Here is a 22483-nt window from a genome sequence, read left to right as displayed (position 1 = left end):
AGGTCTTTGATGGGCAGAGGGAGGCTTTAAGAAATAAGTACAGTGGTGCCAATAGTTGTGTTTTTGTGTGTGTTTTTGTTAAAAAGAATATTGTAACACTTTATTTTATGGGGTCCTTGTTTCAGTGAATCTACATAATGAAGTACAGTGTAACAACCTATGTAACAATATGTATATCATGTACACACGTTGTCCATACATATGTATTTTAGTGTACCTACAGATTATTAGTACATACAGTATATAATAGGAAGTGCTTGTTACAATACTTTGCCCAAGTGGCCTCTCTCTTTCAGGAAGGAAAAAAGTGGCTATGGGGTAAAGTTTGGGACTCTTAACACCCTAACATTAACCGACTTATCTATGGGGTGAAGTTTATAATAATAATAATAATAATAAAATGTATTTATATAGCACTTTTCAAGCACAAAGCACAAAGTGCTCTACAGACAAACAAACAAACAAAACAAAGCAAAAAAAACAAAACAATAGTAATGATAACAATAATAATAATAATAATAGTGATAATAATAATAATGATAAAATAGTAAACTACCAAACTACAAACTATCAAACACAAACTGAATTAAATATAAAAAAAGTTTGGGACTCTTAACACCCTAACATTAACCGACTTATCTATGGGGTGAAGTTTGGGACTCTTAACACCCTAACATTAACCAACTTATCTATTGGGTGAAGTTTGGGACTCTTAACACCCTAACAGTAACCAACTTATTGAGGGTCTACTCAAGGCAAGTGCACGGGGGAAATTAAAGAGTAGGTTACAGATACCTACTATATGAAACAACCACTTTTGTCGATTTCTACTACAAGCAATTTTACAGATAAATAAATAATGGTAAAATATGTATTAACTGAGTACATTTGCTTTTCTCTAAGGTTGGATTTAAAGAGTTATTCCTCTTTCATTATTCTATTCATCAGTGGTGCCAGTAAATGTGGTGGGCACTGTTTGTATTACAGGAACCAGGGGATTATATTTAGAGCACAAATTCTTAATTCCTGTGCACAAATCAAAATTTTGTCAGAATTGTAAATCATTTCCTCAACATTTATCCCCCGGTTTATTTCTCCCTTATCCTCCTGCAGGGCTTCATTTGTGTGATCTTCCTCTGCTGCATGTGTCTAGTAAAATCACTTCTGTGCGTCCTCTGGCTGTCCTCTGGGTGGATTTGATCTATGCAAAATACTGTCTCCTTTTCATTTACATATCAAATGACACCTGGCAGTTTGTTCTTGAATGCTTGTGTTTTTATTTCCCCTGAACTGTTCTCCACTGTGCCACTGACATTTCCTTCAAGCTGGAACACACACACAGATGGCCACAGATGTTTCAGCACTATGTTTGGGCACAATCAAACGACACAAGTAAAGATGCCAGTCCGTTCAAACAAAAACAAGTTATGTTCTCTTTTGTTGTTACTTAATTTCACCATCAGAGGGGATTCTCAAACATATTGAAGAAAATGTTGCTAGACATACTTCTAGCAGTATTTCAGATACTATGGCAGTTGACAGCTAACATAACAAATGTTACTTGTAATCTGAACTATAAAAGAAATTTACTTGTGATCCAAGAATGTTCATCTAAAGTAAAAAAGGTAGACCTGACACATTTCCCCTTTCAATATCATAACTGAACATCCCAGAGCTCTTTCAAATGAGCATGAGTCAGAAATTGTCTCTTGTTTATGAGCTGTGGCCTTGAAAGGTCAGACGAAGAGTATTATGATACATTAGTGCCTTTACTTATATGATTTTGGCTTTGGCTGAGACATGCATCGATTGGAACAAATTCCCTCAGGGAAATTTATTTGCCTTCCAAGTGTATCTATAGTGCCCTTGATACTTGCCCAATGTGAATACTGAACAGACACCTCAAGATAAGATCTTGTCATAACATTTGCAGCCACTGCAGGCAGAATGCAGTCTGATCACAAATCTGCTGGGACGTAATTAATCAGCTGTACTGAATAAACATGCCACTCTGGTAATTTTATAGTTGTTCAAGTGCAGTGATTCTACTCCCATGAGTACTCACACTGCAGTTTATCTGTGGTACCCAAACAAGAGAGCATTAGAATATTATAAAATATGTATATATTATTCTGATGAATTGTGTATACACATAATTTGTATAATTTCAAAACAGTGGTCCATTCCAGCCAAGTGTAATATGGCTGCATGTCTACAGACTACCAGAAGTAGTGTGAATTTAGTGATTGTAATCCACATGCTTTATTTGGATCAGGTATAAAAAGAATGTTGATCCCCATCATGTTGACGTGGCTCGGTTTTAAAATATGAACAGATTTTAAAATGGCATGGAGCAGGAACAGTGAGTGGCTATCATTAGTAGTGATTGTTGAGAACTGAATAGTCTCTGTAATGAGCCTCGCTGGTGTAAAATTAGACATGTGAACACATAACTGCTGTTCATCATCAATTATGTCTCACTGTTTGCTGTTTCCATGCTAGTTCATAACAAGTGTCTGTTTTTTTCTCTGTACACAAATGCCTTACATGAATGTGGAGATATTTCATATTGATGTAACACAGCAAACCACAAGGCTGAGTCAATCAGGCAGAATGAAACACTTTAAACAAGGACAAAGAAATTAGGAAGAAAAGTAGGAAAACAGAGAGAGAACACTTCTTGGCAGACCATCCCTGCTGTGGAAGTTACCAGAATCAACGGCTAAAGTGTAAATTCGTTGTGAGCGCTGCTACCTGTGCCACTAATCCCAGTGGTATTTCTCTGTAATTGCACTGATCGCATTGAAAAGGTAATTTAGTTTGTTACACCTCAATAAATACTTAACCTGAATGATATTCACAGCTTCCACTTGGGTTGGGTGGGGCTGCTGCTCTGCACATATGTGCTTGAATGCTTCATTAGCAACACATTAAAGGCAGACACAGACTTTGAAATCAGGTCAGGTTAAAGGTGAGGCGAACAGAAAGAGATAGAAGCTAGAGAATCCAGCGTGATCCCCAGAGAGTGGCAATCAATATGTTATTTCATCCCCTCAGCAGTCCTCACACCCTCACAATGGCAATCCATTAGAGGAGAACAAAATTATATTGAACAGATGAGGTTCACACCAAATCGCAGTTTATTAGCTGCTGAAATGGCTATTATAGTTTCTTCTATTTTGTTTTTATTTAGCCAATAGATTGGTTGTGTACAGTCTTTATTCGCTATTTTTGAGTTTCATAAACTGGCATAAGCTGTTTTGTTCAAGTTTATTTGTGGAGCACATTATTGTACATAGAGGTCAATCAGTGTGCCAAAACTTTAAGCCCAAGACACTTAAACTATAAGTAGTAAATATGAAATAAATAGCAGCAGTATTATAATCTAATTCTACAGCTCCAAAGCACTTTACACACCCACCCACCCACACACACAGCAGTCAACTGATTCATTGAATGCCGTAGAAAATACAGTGTTTTTTTTTAGCCTCTGTCTACTGTAAAACAGGTTATAGTTGGGGCTGATCTGATCTCCTTGGGGAGCTGGTTCTAGCAATGGGCTTACTGCTTTTCACCCTGTTTACTTCTGGCACCACTAGCTGACCAGCTCATAGAGATCTAAAAGGTTCAAATTTGAGAGGCATTTCCGAGATATATTTAGGGCCCAGAACATTAAGGGCCTTATTTTGACAATCTAAAATGCATGGTCAGTGGTGAAAAGCTTAAATACATTTAGGGGTGTGTCCAGTTCACATTCAGGGTGGTTTTGTTATCAAACATCGGGCACATTGTTCAAAAAGATTGTTCTTCTGTTTCTTAATCAGACATGCATTCTGCACTAAAACTAAAAGGCAAATCATCACCGTGGTCTCATAGGCAAAAGTTCTACAGTTATTTACTTTCACTATTGGTTGACAAGGGGTTACAATCAAAAATGTAGCCTGAAAAGCAACCCTTACCCCAATTTTCTTACCTGTATCCTTATTTTATTTGCATGCGCCTTTCACTATAGACCAGGTTTTTCTTGGTCAGTGGCGTAATGATTTGTAGAGGGTGTAAGATAGAGATTTTTGGATTATGCTCCAGACCACACCTTCTGCCACACCCCTGGGCGCAAGGAATAATAAAAGTGAAGCGTATGGCTCAACATTTGTCACTGACTGAGTGTAAGATAAGAATAAGCTTTGCGCCATGTTTTTGATGGTCAATATACTGTAGAGCTGTAAGGGGTTTATAGACAATGAGTAAGACTTCACACGTTCAATTTTGCATCTACTTGGTAACGGGTGCAAAGACCTGAGAATTGGAATTTTAGCTGCATTATTCTGAATTAGCTGTAGTTGTCAAGTGGACATTATTTAGAGGCCAGTGAAGAGAGCATTACAGTAGCCGATACTGCAGGACATGAATACACAAATACGTTTCTCTAAATCTTGCCACTACTTACTGGCTAAGTTTCAACCTTTCTTCTTTGTTCCCAAATATGGCCATCACAGTCGTGTCTTAATACTTAATAGAAGGAAATGTTAATGTATAGAATAGACAGTCTCTCAATGAGACAGAGGGCATTTGGTCAGAGATCCAGATAGATCCGGTTGTATGACACCTTGCACTCTTGGAGGATCTGGCCAAGAGGAAGCAAAGAGGTTTACAGTAGGAGGAGGAGACAAGGACCAAAAATAGATCCTTTGTGAGACGGCAAACAGCATGGCAGTTTTTTCTGATGTACTGATAGACAGAATAATCCCTGCTCTCTAGGTAAGAGTTTGTATTTAGGCAAATGCCATTTAATACCTCTACAACAGATTCAGTACTGTGATGATGACGGTATCCTGACAGGAGATTGTCTTATTAGGCATTAATATGAGTAGTTATTTAACTATACATCATCCAAGTCTTAATGAGATTTTTGAGTTGTTGAAGACCTTTGGCTACCAATGTCAACCCAGTGATGGGAAATAGCAAATACTTTCCCATTGATTGACATTTATCTGTTGCTTGTCTACAGTCACATCTACGTCATCCCGGCCTTCACGTGGATACTGTCTCTAGGGATCCTACTGGCTCAGGTGGTCATCCAGCCCATCACCTCACTGCTGACACTGCTGAAAGGCATCCTGCTCATCATCACTGTAAGTAGACCGTTGTGTAATGTATGATAGAACATTTCTTCATTTTTAGGGCTGGTCAACTTGCATCTGATGGCTGTCTATTGTTAGACCATATTTTAAATACATAGTCAAACACATTGTTATGTCACATCAGAGATGGAGGCCAAATGAATTGATCCATTTCTGTCTCACTCACACCTACGTCTTGTTTTATTCTGTCTCACTCACACCTACGTCTTGTTTTATTCTGTCTCACTCACACCTACGTCTTGTTTGCGGCATTATTCTACAGTATTTTGTACAAGAGGTGTGCTGGGACATTGATAGCACATTAACTATAGCCCTTTATGTGGTAGTACTTATGTCAATATTGATTACTTTATCATCTGTATTGTTTTATTCATTTTTGTTTTTGATAAGTGTCTGGTCAGCTCTGCTGCTTGCCATTGCTGTTCTGTGTTCTCTGTTCTGTGTAGCCTACCTCAGATGGAGTTGGGTGGTGAAATTTCCTAAAAGTGTCATTGTTAATCAAAAATTGTTTCCATTTGAGTAGAATTGCATATATTTAGAAGCGAAATATGCTAAGTGGATCCAAAATTATTGAGCACCAGTCCTGGCTTGATGATGGATTGCATTCCATTCCCATTAGCCAATTCACAGTACCATTGAGAGTCTCTGATGAGTTCCATTCATGAAAAATGGACAGTTGCTAATGCCAGGGAAATGTCTCTGTTTTAATGCCAGAAAAAAAATTAATCAGTGTTTCCATTTATTTTATGGTCAATATTCTGTGACGCAATATAAACAACAACAGCTACTGCGACATACCATAGTTGGACTTACAAAACAAATTAGATTACATGCTCCAATGTTCCTTGAAGAAAATACCTTCCTTCATGGAGCATAAGTCGGGTGTTGAAGCTGTATTAAACTTAATTTAAACGCTTGTTTAGAAGAGACAGAAGAGCCCACTCACAAACTCACATTAGGCTCAGGCTCTGTCCATCACACTTAACAGCAAAATACAGTAATACCAAAGTGTTTGTACACTGTCAGACCTGCCCTTCTGATAATCATACTATGCATCATAGGCATAGCCATTCACAAGACCTCTCACTGAGTCAGCTGTCAGCATTGCCAAGTGCACTGTGCAGTAGGGTGTCTTTTTGATGTAGTAGGCTATACAAACTCACATCTTCCCTTCCTTTGGTTTACTAAAGGGGGATTTGCGATTTAATTGAAAGCCACTATAGGTCCGGAGAAGGTTTCAGAAGTACTTCTGTAACTGGGACTAGAAGGCTGCCCTACTTAGATAAATGGTGTCATTTGTACTTTACTGAGATTTCCAGTGCTATCGCAGTGGGATTTTGTATATGATGCTATGGAATGCAGTAATAGTAAAAGTAGTATGCGTTTTCTTTTTATATGACACATATTCTCCCTTTTGAAAAGCATGCTTTAAATATGTACCTCCCTGGATATGCAATCCCTGAAGCACTTCACAAGTGGAGTTATTTGCTTGGGCCGACATCAAGGCTCGATTAAAAGCTCTGTGCATTTGGGATGCATCCCCTTCCCACCCTGTTTGCTCTGCATTGGCACTCAATTATTCCAACCAGGTGAGCATTTCATTAATCTGTGTTAGATCCACCAAGATGGATAGAAATTAATAAATAGACGTGAAGGCTAGGATATGACAATGCCGCAATAATGAACTGAAATTATGAAATAATAATGCTTTTTGACGGGTGATTTATGAGGGTAAAGTGACTAGCTCTCATGGCTCCCCACCCATTTTAAGTACAGTAACAGTGGAAAAAAACACACTCACAAACACATACAGACGCACACATACACACTCTCTGCGTCTCTCTCACACACACACACTGGTTGCCCCAAATGAAAATGCCACAGACTTTGAGTGACAGCTTGCTCTTTGAGTCGTTAAATGCAAATGCAGCATTGCAATAAAAAAGCAATATTAAAGCTGCCAGTATAGATGGAGATGCTGATGGATATGGTTGTTCATGATTGTACAACTGTATCACCCTCTGAGCAGTAGACTTTAGTTTTAAATATTTAATATTACTTTGGAATTTATGCCTATGCTAAATCATGTCCATATTTCTCTGAAAATCCATTTCGGGAAGGTGCATATCCATGTTGGGTGACAAATAATTTTTTGCTTCAGTGTCTTTTCCTCACTGGCTGCCAGTGCTTTGTGAAGTTTTAATCCCCCTTTCAATTTTCGTATTTTGAACGTAAAATCAACAAATGTGCAATGTGTCAGTCATGCACAGATATATTATACACAAATATACACTTATAATCTCATTTCATACAGACAGGGGCCTTACTCTTACAATAATATGTAAAATATGTAATATGTTACCATTTTATTTGAACAATGTGTAGATCTACCACAGACTGTCTTGAAATGGAACTAATGTACATGTGTCATGTACATATACTGTGCAGTGTTATCATTTAACTTGAACACTTCATACGAGGGGCTGGTGCATCTTCGTGGCCCTTCGCTCTCCAGGGAGACGATGAATAATCACCTGCAGTCATTTATCAATAGTGAGGCCTTGTCCCTGCTCAACAGTGGACACCTCACATGCTGGACACTCATTCTCAACTTTTTCTCATCAGCGGACAAATCAGGCTCATCAATCACACTCAGAGGGGTGTTGGTCCCAGTTTGCCCTGTCCAGGGTTATCTAAAATAGGGGAGTCAAACGCTTATGAGTGTGGTGCCCCTCATGGAGCAGAGCCAGGTCCATGCGTGCCACACTGTGAATCGTGCCTCCCCGGTCAACTGAGACTTCATCTGTGTTGAGGATCCTCTAACAGTGGTGGTCAAAATGGGCATCTGAAACCCATAAACAGGGGTCCGGAAAATTATTTGTTATTGTGATATGAAACTGTGCTGCATCATCAAAACAATGCATATCTATAGATGGGGACCATCTGCCAATAAAGCAAGCATATTGTGGCCAATATATAAATAAAAATGACTTGACTTCACAATTACTCCCACCCTCATTAACTCTGAGACAATGTGGGCTTCTAGTCAGGAATGGAATGAGGAATAACAGCGAGATAGTGAGTGTGTGTGCACATCGTGGAGGAGAGAGATAGTGAGTGTGTGTACTGTATATCATGGAGGAGAGAGATAGTGAGTGTGTGTACTGTATATCGTGGAGGAGAGAGCTAGTGAGTGTGTGTACTGTATATCATGGAGGAGAGAGATAGTGAGTGTGTGTACTGTATATCATGGAGGAGAGAGATAGTGAGTGTGTGTGCATATCGTGGAGGAGATAGTGAGTGTGTGTACTGTATATCGTGGAGGAGAGAGATAGTGAGTGTGTGTATATCGTGGAGGAGATAGTGAGTGTGTGTATATCGTGGAGGAGAGAGATAGTGAGTGTGTGTATATCGTGGAGCAGAGATAGTGAGTGTTGGCATCTAAGTGTGGAAGCGGATGATTGGAGCAACAAGGATGTTTACATTTGAAATACCCATTTTCCCTTTTAGATTTGCTCAGTGCAAATCTAAGAGGAAAAGCCAAACAACTTTATGTGGAACGTTTTGGCCAACCATCAGGAGTGCTCCATTAATGTAGGTGTGACATCACCTTGGCATTTCTACGGGGAGTGGCAATGAAAATGGAAAAACAGCCCTCGGAACTGTGTCGTTTTAGGGGTAGCCTCTTCAGTCAGTAGTTCTTAGAACTGCGTCGTTTTAGGGGTAGCCTCTTCAGTCAGTAGTTCTTAGAACTGCGTCGTTTTAGGGGTAGCCTCTTCAGTCAGTAGTTCTTAGAACTGTGTCGTTTTAGGGGTAACCTCTTCAGTCAGTAGTTCTTAGAACTGTGTCGTTTTAGGGGTAGCCTCTTCAGTCAGTAGTTCTTAGAACTGTGTCGTTTTTAGGGGTAACCTCTTCAGTCAGTAGTTCTTAGAACTGTGTTTTTAGTTCAGTCAGATTTAGTCAGATAAGCTAAAGAGACATCTGATCGCAAAGTAGCCAAGAATAGGGCAAAGTCCCGTGAGGGAAATTTGGTCCCTGCATTTATCCCTATCCGTAAATTAGTGAAAAACACAACACACAGTGAGCACACAGTGAGGTGAAGCACACACTAACCTGGAGCAGTGAGCTGCCTGCTACAGCGGCGCTCGGGGAGCAGTGAGGGGTTAGGTGCCTTCCTTAAGGGCACTTCCAGCCGTGGATGTGGGCATGGGAGAGCAGTGCTCAAACACTTCCCCGCCCACATTTTTCTTCCGTTACAAGCCCCATGCCCTAACCAGTAGGCCACAGCTGCCCCCCAAAAAAGAGTAAGGAGTATTCCCACAAATAGTATATTATATTTTTTGGGGAGCAGGGACTTTTTGCTTTTTATTGATACAGGACAGTGAAGAGAGTGACATGACGTGAAAGAGAGATTGGGTGGGCTCAGGATATGATCCAAGTTGGATCTGTTACCTTAGTAACTACAGTACTGCTATTATTCCCAACTGGAACTCAAACCCGCGACCCCCTGGGCACTTTGACCCAAATGTGGGACACTTTAGTCAACTTACAAATAGTAAAATGGCGTACCACAATAGTAGTACAGAGAATCATAGGCGTGCATACATAGACACTAGGAAGTTTGCTCTTTATCAACGAAAATGCCCTTTTGAAACTTTTTTTTTTTTAATTATTAATATTATTAAGATTTTACTGAGGTCGGTTTCGAAAAACCTGAGCCATTAAAAACGACTGAAACAATGCCCCGAAATGAGCCACCTCCTTGCGCACACCCGACCAGCCTATCTCTCTTTCTTTGTCACGTGAACTTCGTGCGTTTAGGCTTAGGGCACGCCAGATGTGCTGCACCATAGCAGTTCAGTAAGCGTCTTCAGATAGCAGGCATGGTCGCTGACAGGCTGCTTCTCCCGTGCCCCATCAGCCAGGTAACATACAGATCAAGCAAAATCTTACAGTTTGCCCTCTAAGCCCAACATGTAATAATTGTGTTGTGCAGTAAAATGTCTCATTCAGCACCAAACAAGCATTTTTGCCAACTGGTCACCTGATAAACTAGTTACAGTAGATGAAGCTAGATAAAGTTTTACGCTGTAGCCCAAATCAATGACAGATAACGTGACGACCACATACAAATAATTTCGGTAGATTTTGCAAATTTATGTGTTAAGAAGAACGTTTTCTGTTGTATATGTTTTGTTAGGCAACATGTATTAACACATTCATTTGTGACAGAAGAAACGGGAAGTTCCCCATTACCTGTGAAAAATGCCCATCTGCATTCATGTAATGACAACAGTCAGTAGCCCACTATAATTCCTTCTCGTACTGTTTGGTCTCTTTATTGTCTTACAGATCAAGTAAAATCGTAAATCGTAAATCAGTTTGCCCTCTAAGCCCAACGTGTAATCATTTTGTTGTGCAGTAAAATGTCTCATACAGCATCAAACAACTAAGCATTTTTAGCCGACTGGTCACCTGATAAAGTATTACGCTGTAGCCCAGGTCAATGACAGATAACGTGAGGACGACCACATAGGCTACAAATAATTTCGGTAGAGTTTGCAATTGCAAATCTGTGTGTTAAGACGAACGTTTTCTGTTGTATAGGTTTTGTTAGGCAACATAAATTAACACATTTTGGTCTCTTTATTGTCTTAATTGTATATTGATTTACTAATTGCTGCACAAGTCAAATTTCATTCAACATGTGCGTGTAATTTTTTTTTATAATTAAGTGTTCCACGTGCGCTAAAAAGTGCACCCGCCCCACCCCATCCATAAGGGGTGTCAGCAGACATTGCACACTTGCCATCAGCTCTGTGTACCAAGCATTTCAATAGGTGAACTGAGAGCACTGTACCTCAGCCAGTCTAGGCTGTGCTTCCTTGGAAAATATCCCCCATGTAAGGGGTACCTGACCTCTAAAAATGTTCAAGACTCCCTGCTCTAACACACACACACACACACACACACACACACACACACACACACACACACACACACACACACACACAGAGAAAGAAGAGCACACACACACACACACACACACACACAAATGTGCATACAAGCATGGAGAGACAAATGAATAAATGTATGCAGCTGTGTGTGCTTGTAAGTGTTCCCACCCTGCTTCTTTGCATGTAAAAGCATAGAAAGACACACACACATACACTCGCACAAGCACACTCCTCACCACAGACCATTTAACATTGTCTGACATTCCTTTGACGTTCAATTCAGAGCCCTTAACACAACCCCCTGTCTTTCCCCATGACCTGGAGCAGGCTCTGACTCTGCGCTGTTTCGCGTGTGCTTTGCTGCTTTAAAGCGCTCGTGTTGGTTGCGCTTGCCTCTCTTACTCGGGGCTCACTGAGCCGTCCTGACAAGCATTAAACTCTCCGCATCGCACGCTCTTTTGACCGTCCACACACATCCTCTTTCATGCTGGTCGAGTCTCCTCCGCCTCCGCTCCACCACCATCCTCCACCATCCTCCTCCCCCAGACAGCCCAGTCTGACTCCTTCCTCGTTCCCCCGCGGCTCCATTCTGTTTGGGTCAGCAGTAATGTTAAACAGTCTGAGGAGCCGCCTGCCAAGCCTCCAATTGAATATGCAGATGAGTTCAATGGCTGCCTGGAAGTAATTAGCAGGAGAACTGGACAGGAAGCATGTCAGATGCCGGCTTGATAATTGCCAGAATTCAGGGATTTATTGTTGGGTCTGGCACGGCGGCTGCCTTAACTCTTAAGGGAGAATTAATAATCTCAAATGTAGATCCATTAAAAATGCATATGGCCGCAATTTTGGAAATGTGCTATGGATATATTCCCAATGGCTGGCCAGCCCCTGCTGCCATAAAAATCAGGTAGTCAGATGATGTGAAAATGGCTTCTCTCGTCTCGGCATAGGTTGCAGTTAAACAGGAGGAAATGGCTGTGGTGAACATAGATATCAAATCAAATGTAGAGAGCTCTTGTATGGGTGGTTACCTTAGGCTATGTGATCACTGCTATTATTCCCAACTGTAATGCAATGTTGCCAAATTATATTGGTCTGTTTGTATGTGTTTGTGTGTGTGTGTGTGTGTGTGTGTGTGTGTGTGTGTGTGTGTGTGTGTGTGTGTGTGTGTGTGTGTGTGCTCAGATTTTAGAAATATTTGAATGGCACAGGAATTGCTAGACATTGAGGCTATTCTTATAAATTCTTAACATTAGCAATTCCGTCTTTTAGAATACAAAATTACAGTGATTGTCTGTCAGACAGGCAGCAAACCCACTTCCCAGAATGGAAACAGAAAAGCAACAACATCTTTTGCAGAATGAATTACAGGACTATACTGTACACTGTGTATGCTTATGACGTCAGCTCAATAGAGTGGCATTTAACACGCACATGCATACTTGTGCATACAGAAAAGGCAGTTTAACAGTTTTTTTTAACTTAACATAACGTTTCCAAAATCATTTTGATGGCACACCCCTCCGTAATTGTAACGCAAAAGAGCTGCTATGCTACAGGAACTCAGAGATCTTTTTCTACAGACAGCTGTTGGTGCATTCCCTCTATATTATATCGTTATGTTCATACTTTGTTGCAAAAGACGCATATATATTTTTAGTTAGATTATTATTGTGTTTCTCAACTGTAGAGGGACCCAAGCAAATCATTTTTTTTTTATAAACAATTTTTTTTTTTTTTAAAGTAGTCTGCCACTGCCTTATGTCAAACTGATTAACCTGCGTCTTGTGCAACACAAATGATAGTTGTGATAGTAGGAGATGAACTGAATTTGGCATTCACATTGCACTGGTTTTCGGTAGTTCTGTAGTTTCTGTAGTTTCTGACACAAAGGGTGCAGAGCATGTGTGTGGCACAGCCGTATGTTGTGTTTTTTCCCCTTCTCCTCTACTCCATGCAGATGGCGGGGAGGATGCCCGCTGTGCGTAGCCTTTGGAGTTGTTTCAGGTCAGCGAATCTTGGTGGCACACGCTGGGTCAAGTGCATGGGAAACAATCCTCCCATCATTTGGCAGTGCTGGCATTCATGACAGGAGCACGAGGGAAAGCACATATTGCGGAGTTCCGCGTGCCGTATGGCTCTGCACGAGCACCACCAGCGCAATCGCCTTGACATTTCCACGCTCACAGGGCTGTTGTTTCAAACAAATGAAGCCGCTTCTTTGTGCTAAGCTGGAAAAACGCACATGGTTTGTTTGACATAACACTTTTAGTGTTATCTCTTTTAAAACAAATCAATATATAAAATACTCAACAGGAAGGATTCATGATAAAATAGGATCTAATCTTAACATTTATTCTGCATGGTCTTTTTTAAGGTTGTACAGTATGACACATGTTTGCAAAAGATTGATTATTTTTTACACAGTAGACCAGCAATGGTGCCCTATTTAATTTGTTAACATCCATGAGCAACGCTTTTACATCTCAGATCATTTTAGTATTGATTGGACTGAAATTACTTTTCTATTTCAGGTATCAATATTGTCATTTGCAGTTAGTAATCTGCCTGCCTCTGCCTCTGGTGTTAAACCTCTCAAATACATAGTGATTTATTACAGCAGCCGTATAAAAATTGTACTCTGAGAGTGAATTACTCCATCAGGCTTGGTTTAGATGCACGGCCTGCATTCACTTTCTTCATTCGTTCTATTAAATGTTTGTGGTCGCCACAAAACAAGCAATATGTTTCTCTCCCCTAGGCTTTGGGATGTCCTCTGTCCAGCCCCCTCTCTCTGTGACTCTGCTGTCTCAGTATGTGCATGTGTCTGTCCTTCTCTTTCTGTCAGCTGTCTAGTCCACTGCTTTGGTGACTTTCAAACTGACCTTAATCCCTGAAAACAAAAAAGGCAAATGAGTCTTGTGTGTTTTATTCATCTTCTGCTTCTTGCTGCATGAATGCATCCCCGCTCACAAACATATATTGCAGAATGTACAACATGGAAGCCTCATCATGACCACCCACAGGAATCTGCTGGTAGTCCTGCTTCAACAGAGCTAGCGGGGAGTGGAAAATCTCTAGACCATGGTGCTTAAACTGTGACCTGAGTGGTCTAATCCAGCCGCAGACTCCATAATCCCCAATTGATGACACATCACAATGGGTGCAAATGGCAGCTGTGAACCTGGCACCTAAAGGTGCAGCAATTAAGCACGGCAAGAGTTCATTCCCGTAGGCTCAAAGCCTCAGATCTGTGTAAGCGTACAGTTACTGGTAAACAGTCGTTTCCCCATGCTGATGTGATTTCATCTGGCTTTTGTCAATGCCCAGTTGAGGTAAGCCCCAAATGCACAACAAAACACGGGATACAACTCAAACGCTTTACTCACAAGTCAAGGCCACACGACAGGGCAGCACAGTGGCATACCAACAGAGGCACAGGAAGTAAACACAAGACTACTGCAAACTTTATGGCCCATAACCATGAGACTAAAGACACAAGACAAAACTCAAAACCCCAAACTGTGACTGTTTTTCATACAATTGTACTGTTTTGGTATCGTTATTTTGAGCAAGAAGAAAGGTTTATGAGGTCCTCAGCACCATCATTGCCTTCCCCTTGTAAACTGACTCTCCACAAGCCAACATATAGACATGCCTTTGTGAGGGCAAAACTGACATACTCTCTGAGTCTCATAGATCTGTTCACTGGGTGCTACTCTGTCTCAATATTGCAGAATACTTCTGAAGGTGCACTTTTGCTTTTTTTTTGGTAGCTTTCGCTCCAGGACAGTTGTCTGTTTTCATTATCTTAGGCATCTGAAATCAATCTCCGTGATCTCTCAGTTGGTGAGAGTGGTTCAAGGACAAGAAATCCTTAAGGGTTTCCGCGTGGGATAATAACTTTCCATGCTACCACAGCAATTGTCCAAAATAGTTCCCTTTGCCCTGAGAGGAGAAACAACAAGGCTGAGTAATTTTCTGCTCTTATACTGTATGTTAGTTAGCTCTCCTGAAGACATGGGCTATTTGGCTTTTTTTATAATTTGACAGAACTATTAAGCACAGACAAAAATGAAAGGAAAAGGAACATTTTGGAAATACTAAGACATTTAGGTGGTATTTTGGTATATCATTAGATGGATATATGGTCCTCATCAACACATAACTGAAAAGCCCATACCTTATCACATAGCTTCAGATCTACACCTAGATCTGAAGCTATGTGATAAGAATGTGAATTGATTTCTGTATCATCTCTTCCTTTGGTTATATGTCACAGTTCCTGTGGATCTGTCAATACTCAGCAGTCGCACTAATGATCCACTTTGTAGTTACCAGGATCATTTTGTTCATCCCACGGTAGAACGTGATAGGGCGCCATGTTGGCTGGAAATAATTATCTACATGGTAATTCCAACCTTTTGCCAAGTAGCAGAATCCCTGACAGTATATGAGTAGGCCCGTTTTCACCAACGCAGCACTGTTTTTAAGCAACGGCAAAACTGCTTAAGCGGCACTCCTCGGCTGACCCTGTGCTCATGGACAATTATCAGACATGTGTGTGTTGGCTGACCATGAATAATGCACACAGTCCACATTCTGACCCCTTTGTGAATCTGGCTGTGGATTGATTCTGTTTAGGAGACTCTATTCTCCCCAGCTCTGAGGAGGCAAATAAATAAGTAAATAGAGCCGCGAAACCTGACTGGAGCGATGGGCTAATGCACACTTCCACTCTACACGGCTACTCATCCTCCAGTCTCCAGCACCAGTAGCTCAAATGCAGCAGTAGTGCACTTACTGCACAGCGCTACCTAGTGGTTGGGTAAGAACTGCAGTCAGCTCCTGGAGTATTCTCATCCTCTATACGGCATGCATACTCTCAAGAGCTCTCTGCCCAAGCCAGGAAGCGTGGACAAGGGCAGTAGAAACATAAAAACAGAGTAATGAATGTATTTATGGAGATGCCGGGGTAATTAAAGACAATTGGAAAAGCCCTGGACAGGCGGAGTGAACAATGTGTAGCCAGGGGGAGCCCACTGGACACTTTGATCGATCGTGGAAAGACAAAGAGCAGTGTAAGCAAAATAAATAATCGCAGGGAGAAGTGAATCTCGCTGGTTACTGCCGCCGTGCCATGCCCTGAACCACTGTTGAAAATATTTTAAAAAAAAAACCTTGAGGCTCATTAATATTCTTCAAAGTGCATTTTTTTTTCTGCACAGCGTTTGATATATTGATGGATTTATATGTCATTATATATTTATGCGATGAAGGGGCGTGAGTGTCGCTTCCACTAAGGAATCATTTTTACTTCAAAAGCATATGAAGCTGTGATTGTGTGTATGATAGGACGTTTGTGTGGGAGGGTGCTCAAGCAGTGCTGGACATGTTTGTTATCAGGTGTATGTCGCCATTCCTGTCCGACCGAGGCATACTTCTCTACTTGTGTTTGCACTTTGAAGTGTATTATGCTACACATAAAGCAGAGTCTGTATGGGTGTGCATGTGTGTGTGTGTGTGTGTGAGTTTTTACGTTTGTGGACGTTTGTGAGGAAGTGTCCGCGTGCTCTGATTGATCAGAGTGCATCTGAATGCTAGTATGTCTCTCCTCCATTGATTGGCTCACTGTCGGTGGAGACTGCATGATCGCTGTACGCCCGACCCTGCCCTCCCCCCTCCGTCACCCCCACCCACCCCCCTACCGACCCCGGCCTCAGTGAAGTGCTATCTACTCCAAACAGATCGAAGCCCTCCGCGCGGCGCTCTCCATTGTGTTCTCATCCCTGCGGAGCTCGCATCCAGCAGACTCTCCCACCACTTGCCCATTAATAAAATACGAAAGCCGGAGAATTATTTAGCAGGAAATGGCGGCGCACATTGTTTGTCTGTTTTTTCCCCAGTCCACTCGCACGCACTGCATTTTTTCTATTTGTTTTCCCCCTTTTGCTTCTTAGTAAAAGAAAACAGCCACAAGAGGGGTTCAAAAGAGGTGCCCATTTATTGAATATGGCCTTGCAGAGATTAAATGGGCACTGGGTATTCACTAGAGATTCTGAGCTTTTGAGAGTTTCTCCTCCCTTGTTAGAGCGCTGAATACCAAAACAAAGCCGCAAATGGAGGTAATATTTTTATGTCCCCTCTCCCATGTGCACTGGAGATCATGGAAGTAATAGCGGCCTTCTCTTCCTCGTAGTGTGCATGTGCATCTGTGTGTGTGTGTGTGTGTGTGTGTGTGTGTGTGTGTGTGTGTGTGTGTGTGTGTGTGTGTGTGTGTGTGTGTGTGCGCGCACGCTCGTGTGCATACCAGGGCACTAGCACAATGGCATCCATAAATAAGCCATCCTGACACTGTCGATCAATGAAATGATACGGTGCCACTGCAAGGGAAGCGAGCTCCTCAGCCTCCTACAAGGACAATGAATGATGTGGAGACATTCTCATTGAGCTTCATTTCAATGCGCTATTGAATTGACTGCTGTTTCCTTTTTACATACTGAGTGCTAATTAATACCCATGAAAAGGCAATTCAGTATACTAGACGGGTATAATGACAGCCTAGGGGAAGCCTCAGCTTTGTGGGACCGTGGATGACAGATGAATGATAAGCCACCCAGGGAGAAATACATATTTGTCTCTAAAGACAATTAAACAGGGAGAGCATACTTATTTGCTATATTAAGACGGATTGATTTGTTACTCGGTTCTGCTGATGGGAATTGTTCTTCAAAATTTGGTGATTGAAGGTTTCCTGTTATCTCTGCAAAGAGAATTTGCACGTTTGTGCTTTTCTCTCTTATCTCACACAGACCCCTTTAATTAATTTTGAAGAATGTAAATAATGACATCTCTTGCTTCTCATGCCAATGTTTGACCAGCGCAAAAATCTAGAGTGTGTTATTGTACTCCAGGTTGGCCTTTATTATCTGCAAACAAAGACACTTTCTCTTCTAGTTTCCAATTTCTGGGGACATAGTTGGGAAAGGTAAGACAGAATTTGCTGTTTGTTTTTCTGAAAATAAAACTAAATCAAAGACATCTCTTTTCTCCTCTCTTCCCTATTTGCCCTCCATGTCAGGTTGTTTTAGAGCTGGGCTTAAGAGTTAGCGGGAGCTCCTCTGTCACGTTTCCATTGTGTGGACAGAGAGGCCCATTTGGAGGTGGAGGGCTTGGCTAGGTGAGGGGCCGCGGGTATCATAGCTCTCTGCTCCGTAACAAGTTTGCTTTGGAATGGGGAAGGACAGCACCATCCTTATGAACGATGCTTTTCCTTCACATGTCAGCTCCTGCATCCCTCCTATTTATCTACGAGCTGGCCAGTCCCTCCCTCCCTCCCTCTCTCCCTCTCTCTCTCTCTCTCCCTCTCTCTCTCTCGAACTTCTGCCTGTCTTTCTCTTGTTTCCTATTTCTCTGTTCTTCTATCTCCAGCGTTCACCCTGGCCTCTCTCTCCCTCCATCTCTCCCCTCCTTTCATGGCAACTCTCTCCATCCCTGTCTGATCCACAGTGAAATGGATTCACTCAGTTCATCTCAAGGTCCCCCGTGTGCATTAGGCGATACCACTCGCTGCTGCTGCTGCACGGCATGAATTTAGAGGCATTTGTTTGGGTTTGGACGTGCTTAAGGTGTGTGTGTGTGTGTGTGTGTGTGTGTGTGTGTGTGTGTATGAGAGAGAGAGAGAGCAAGTGTAGGTGCTTAAAGACTGAAGGATGTTTGCATTGATTTGTGTGTGTGTGTGTGTGTGTGTGTGTGTGTGTGCCAAAGTTGGTGCATCTATGTTTATATGTGTGTTGGTGCTTTTGCACATCTTTGCATATTGGTACAGTGTGTGTGTGTGTGTGTGCCCATAGATTGGTGTGTATTGATGTATGTGTGTGTGTGTGTGTGTGTGTGTGTGTGTGTGTGCATGTACATGTTAGCTCAGCTACTCTGCCTCTGGTGTCTGAAATTGCTGAGGAAATTGCATTCTTCTCCTGGCGAAACGCATGAGCAGCCGCTGTGGGGGTTAAGTGACAGGGGGAGGTGAAGCTGGCCGGCACAGACACACGTGCTGCTGGAGGTCACTCTTACTGCTGCCCCACTCCCTCTCCAGCCACCAGAGAGACGAGAGAGCACAACAGCGGCAAGAGAGAGAAAGGAGTGATTGTGGGAGGGAGGAAGAGAGGGAGAGAAAGATAAAGGAAGTAGAAGGGAGGTATAGAGGCCGTGAAATGGGTGCTTTCGAGCAGGGCCGAGTGGGCTCTGATGGAGCACCCCCTACTCGGTAGCGTGTGTACAGTTTCATTCACAACACACTCACTCAGTGCACCTGGCAAAGTTAAATTGACATTGCACTATCGCTTTCATCATGTAATGCACTAGAAAGCCACTAATGGTGTGTTCCATTTGTACTCAAGTCGATTTCCCTGTTGTTTTTCCCAGTTATGAGCAGGAAGCTAAAAATGGAATGCCCCCTGACATTTCTATTCCTTCTTGTCACCTCATTCGAACTCTGAGTACCCCGAATTCAAATTTCCAACAAGGCTGCACCCATTAACAGTAAATGAGAGCTGTATATTATATTCACTATTTATTAGCAGTTCTGTTTCATTTGTTTTATTTTGTGAAGCTATTTTCCTTTTTAAATGAATGAGGAGGCATATGTAAGGTAGGTCATATTGACATAAAAAGCACATCAGGCCAATCTGTGTTTAAATATAAATTGAATGATATTACTCATTCAATTCAGATTTCAACACAGATTACTCATATCATTGATACAAATCTCCCCCCAAATGGCAAAAATAAGGCTAATAAGGACAAAAATGTGGTTGGTTACTTACATTACAGGAAGGTGCAGGATGTGTGCAGACAACTGCCATAGTGGCGTTACAAAGTAACCTCATACAGTCCAGAGGAGGATTCTTTAAGTGCTGTGTCTCCTCATTAGAAAGTCTTTGGACGCATTCAACTCCTTTTTTACTCAGATGTGACATTATTCCCAGTCACCAGTTCCCTCTTAAGAGAACGCAACAAGTTTCCCCTCTTTTTCATCTAGTCTTTTCCTTCTCTCTCTTTTTTACCCCACTCTCTAAAAAGATATGTCTGCCTTTATGTGCTCTCTTTTCGGACCAGTGGCGTCTGACTTCTGAGCACCATCTCTTGCCGCTCAGCGTCGTGCTGCACCACTGAGCAACTCGAGCCGCCCGCTACAAAACCTTCCTGACACCATCCACTGTTTCATCTGAGCTCCCTCTGTTTGTGTGTGCTTTTTCGGGTGCAACAGTATGGAGTTTACTGTAGTGATGAAGTACGGAAGAATATTTATGAAATTCATGTTTATGAAACGCTCTTTGGTGGAAATTCCCATCTCATGAATTTCAAATCTCCTCGCTTGTCCTCCACACTCTTCCTTAATAATAATAAACTCTGTGTAAAAGTACAGAATGATAATCATAGTTGTACTAATTTAGCCTTGTGCATAATGCATCAGGAGAGGTTTGGAGATGGGAAAGAGGCTGCCAACACTCTGCTCTGTCTCCAGTGATGGTAAAGAGACTGTAGATGATTCCCACCTGTTCTGGCCATTTGAGGCCATTTTGAGACTACTTTGAGGGAGGGCATCTGAGGTGACGTCTCCCTGCTTTCATCTTGACAACTTGTGCTGGGCTTGTTGTGGCTGACAGCATGAGTGGAGCCGGCTGGTACAGAGCAAGGCTGCCATTAGTCTCCGAGGCCAGCCTCTCCTCGGCCCCTACAACTGAGAAACTCCATTAACGGAGCATCCGCTCCCAGCAGAACACTGTGTCTGCCAGGAGTGGATAGCACGAGCGACCTGGAAGCGATGCCTTTCCTCAGGGTGTCCTTCTCATCCGCACTCCACTGCAAGAGTGAGAATTGGAATTAACATGGAAGGCGCTGCTTCCTGCTGAAGCCATGCTGTGTGGAAGGCATGGTAACGCCCTCCTGACACTACACAGCCATTTCCCTGCTACCTGTTACCAGCGTATCCATGGGACAGTATATGCATGCAATAGAATGTGTATGAATATTCCATGCTCTTCCTTTAATGCCTCCAGCTATCATCATCGTCCCATGATTCAGTGGTTGACAGATTACCATGCTAAGGCAGGCATGGATGCTCTGCACATTTACTACAGAAAACAAATCAACCGGATTGCAGCATGTAGGCATTTCAGTGCAAAACATATGCATTGTGCTCTTAGCAACGCTTGATGATGTATGACATTGCCTTGTCATTGTCATGTGACAGAAGAGCACATTTACAGGAGTTGGTCACAACTCATCATGTTTCACACATACGTGCAGCGCATGCGGCAGTGCTTTTGTGTGTGTGTGTGTGTGTGTGTGTGTGTGTGTGTGTGTGTGTGTGTGTGCGCGACTTCAAAGAAAAGACTGCTTTGACCTTGGTAGAGGGTGCTGTGAAGGGGGCAGTGTAAGCACACACAAGTTGCGTTGCTGTTTGTTAATTAGGGCTCTGGTTATTTATAAAGCAATTAAGCCGCCTGCGTGTGGTTCTCCACATAGACATGGAGTGGTGAGGGAGGCAGGTCAAGGGCCTCTGTGTGTTGTCCCTCTCCTCACAACTTCTTTTACTGTTCTTTCATCTCTCCTCTCCGTGCCCGGGTCTTTTTTGACACAAGATATTACTCTGGAATAAAGGTTTGTCAATTTGTGTGTTAAAGCATGTTTCAGTCAGGTTCCTCAAGGGCATTTCAAATGGCGCCCGGAGAAATAGTTTTTTTTTTTTTCAGATTCCAGCCACCTCTTTGAAAATGTCATATGAATGAGAATCTATATGTGTGCTGCATTACATACAGTAGGATGCTCCTGCTTTGTGCCTGCTCGTGCCTCTAAAAGCCTGCTGAAATTTATGTCCCAAAGGTGGGTGGTGACATTTGTGGTGGGTTCAGAAGTTCACCAAGAGACCACGAATGACTTCAGCCAAATTGGGAAGCTTCGTTCCTGATGGGACTGTTGCGCTGGGTAAGAGGAAGTTCTCTTCTTAACCTTTGATGTTAAACACACACACACACACGCACACACACACACACACACACACACACACACACAGAGTAAATATTCCCTCTTCTATTTATCACCTCAGCTGGCGTGACAAAATAAAAGCCAATTAGGAGAGAGGGAAGAGTTTTCATTGGGTGTTAATTGGGAAAGATTGCTGCAAGTGTCCTTAACAGGTAAGCAAACTGGCTCAGATGTGCTGCCAATGTGACAGTGCAGTCAGAACCCCAGCAGCAAGAGCAGCTCTTTCAGAACTCTTCCCCTCCTATCCCACTTTTCTCTCTGATGTCTTTTTTTTGTCTTCTGTCCAGATTTCCCTTCCATCGCTCCCTCCTGTTGGCTACACACACTCCCTCACCA

General features: G+C 42.3%; 1 protein-coding gene across 1 annotated transcript in view; it reads left to right on the top strand.

Moving 5' to 3' along the window:
• Window positions 1-22483, top strand: part of si:ch211-51h4.2 — a 90620-nt gene that overhangs the window by 33220 nt on the left and 34917 nt on the right. Inside the window, exon 8 of the mRNA XM_048253679.1 lies at window positions 5009-5132. Coding sequence (XP_048109636.1) covers window positions 5009-5132 — 124 coding nt within the window. The remainder of the gene's footprint in view (window positions 1-5008; window positions 5133-22483) is intronic.

The sequence above is a fragment of the Alosa alosa genome, chromosome 9, assembly GCF_017589495.1.
Source record: "Alosa alosa isolate M-15738 ecotype Scorff River chromosome 9, AALO_Geno_1.1, whole genome shotgun sequence".
NCBI lineage: Eukaryota > Metazoa > Chordata > Actinopteri > Clupeiformes > Clupeidae > Alosa > Alosa alosa.
This window is presented reverse-complemented; position numbering and strand designations above follow the sequence as displayed.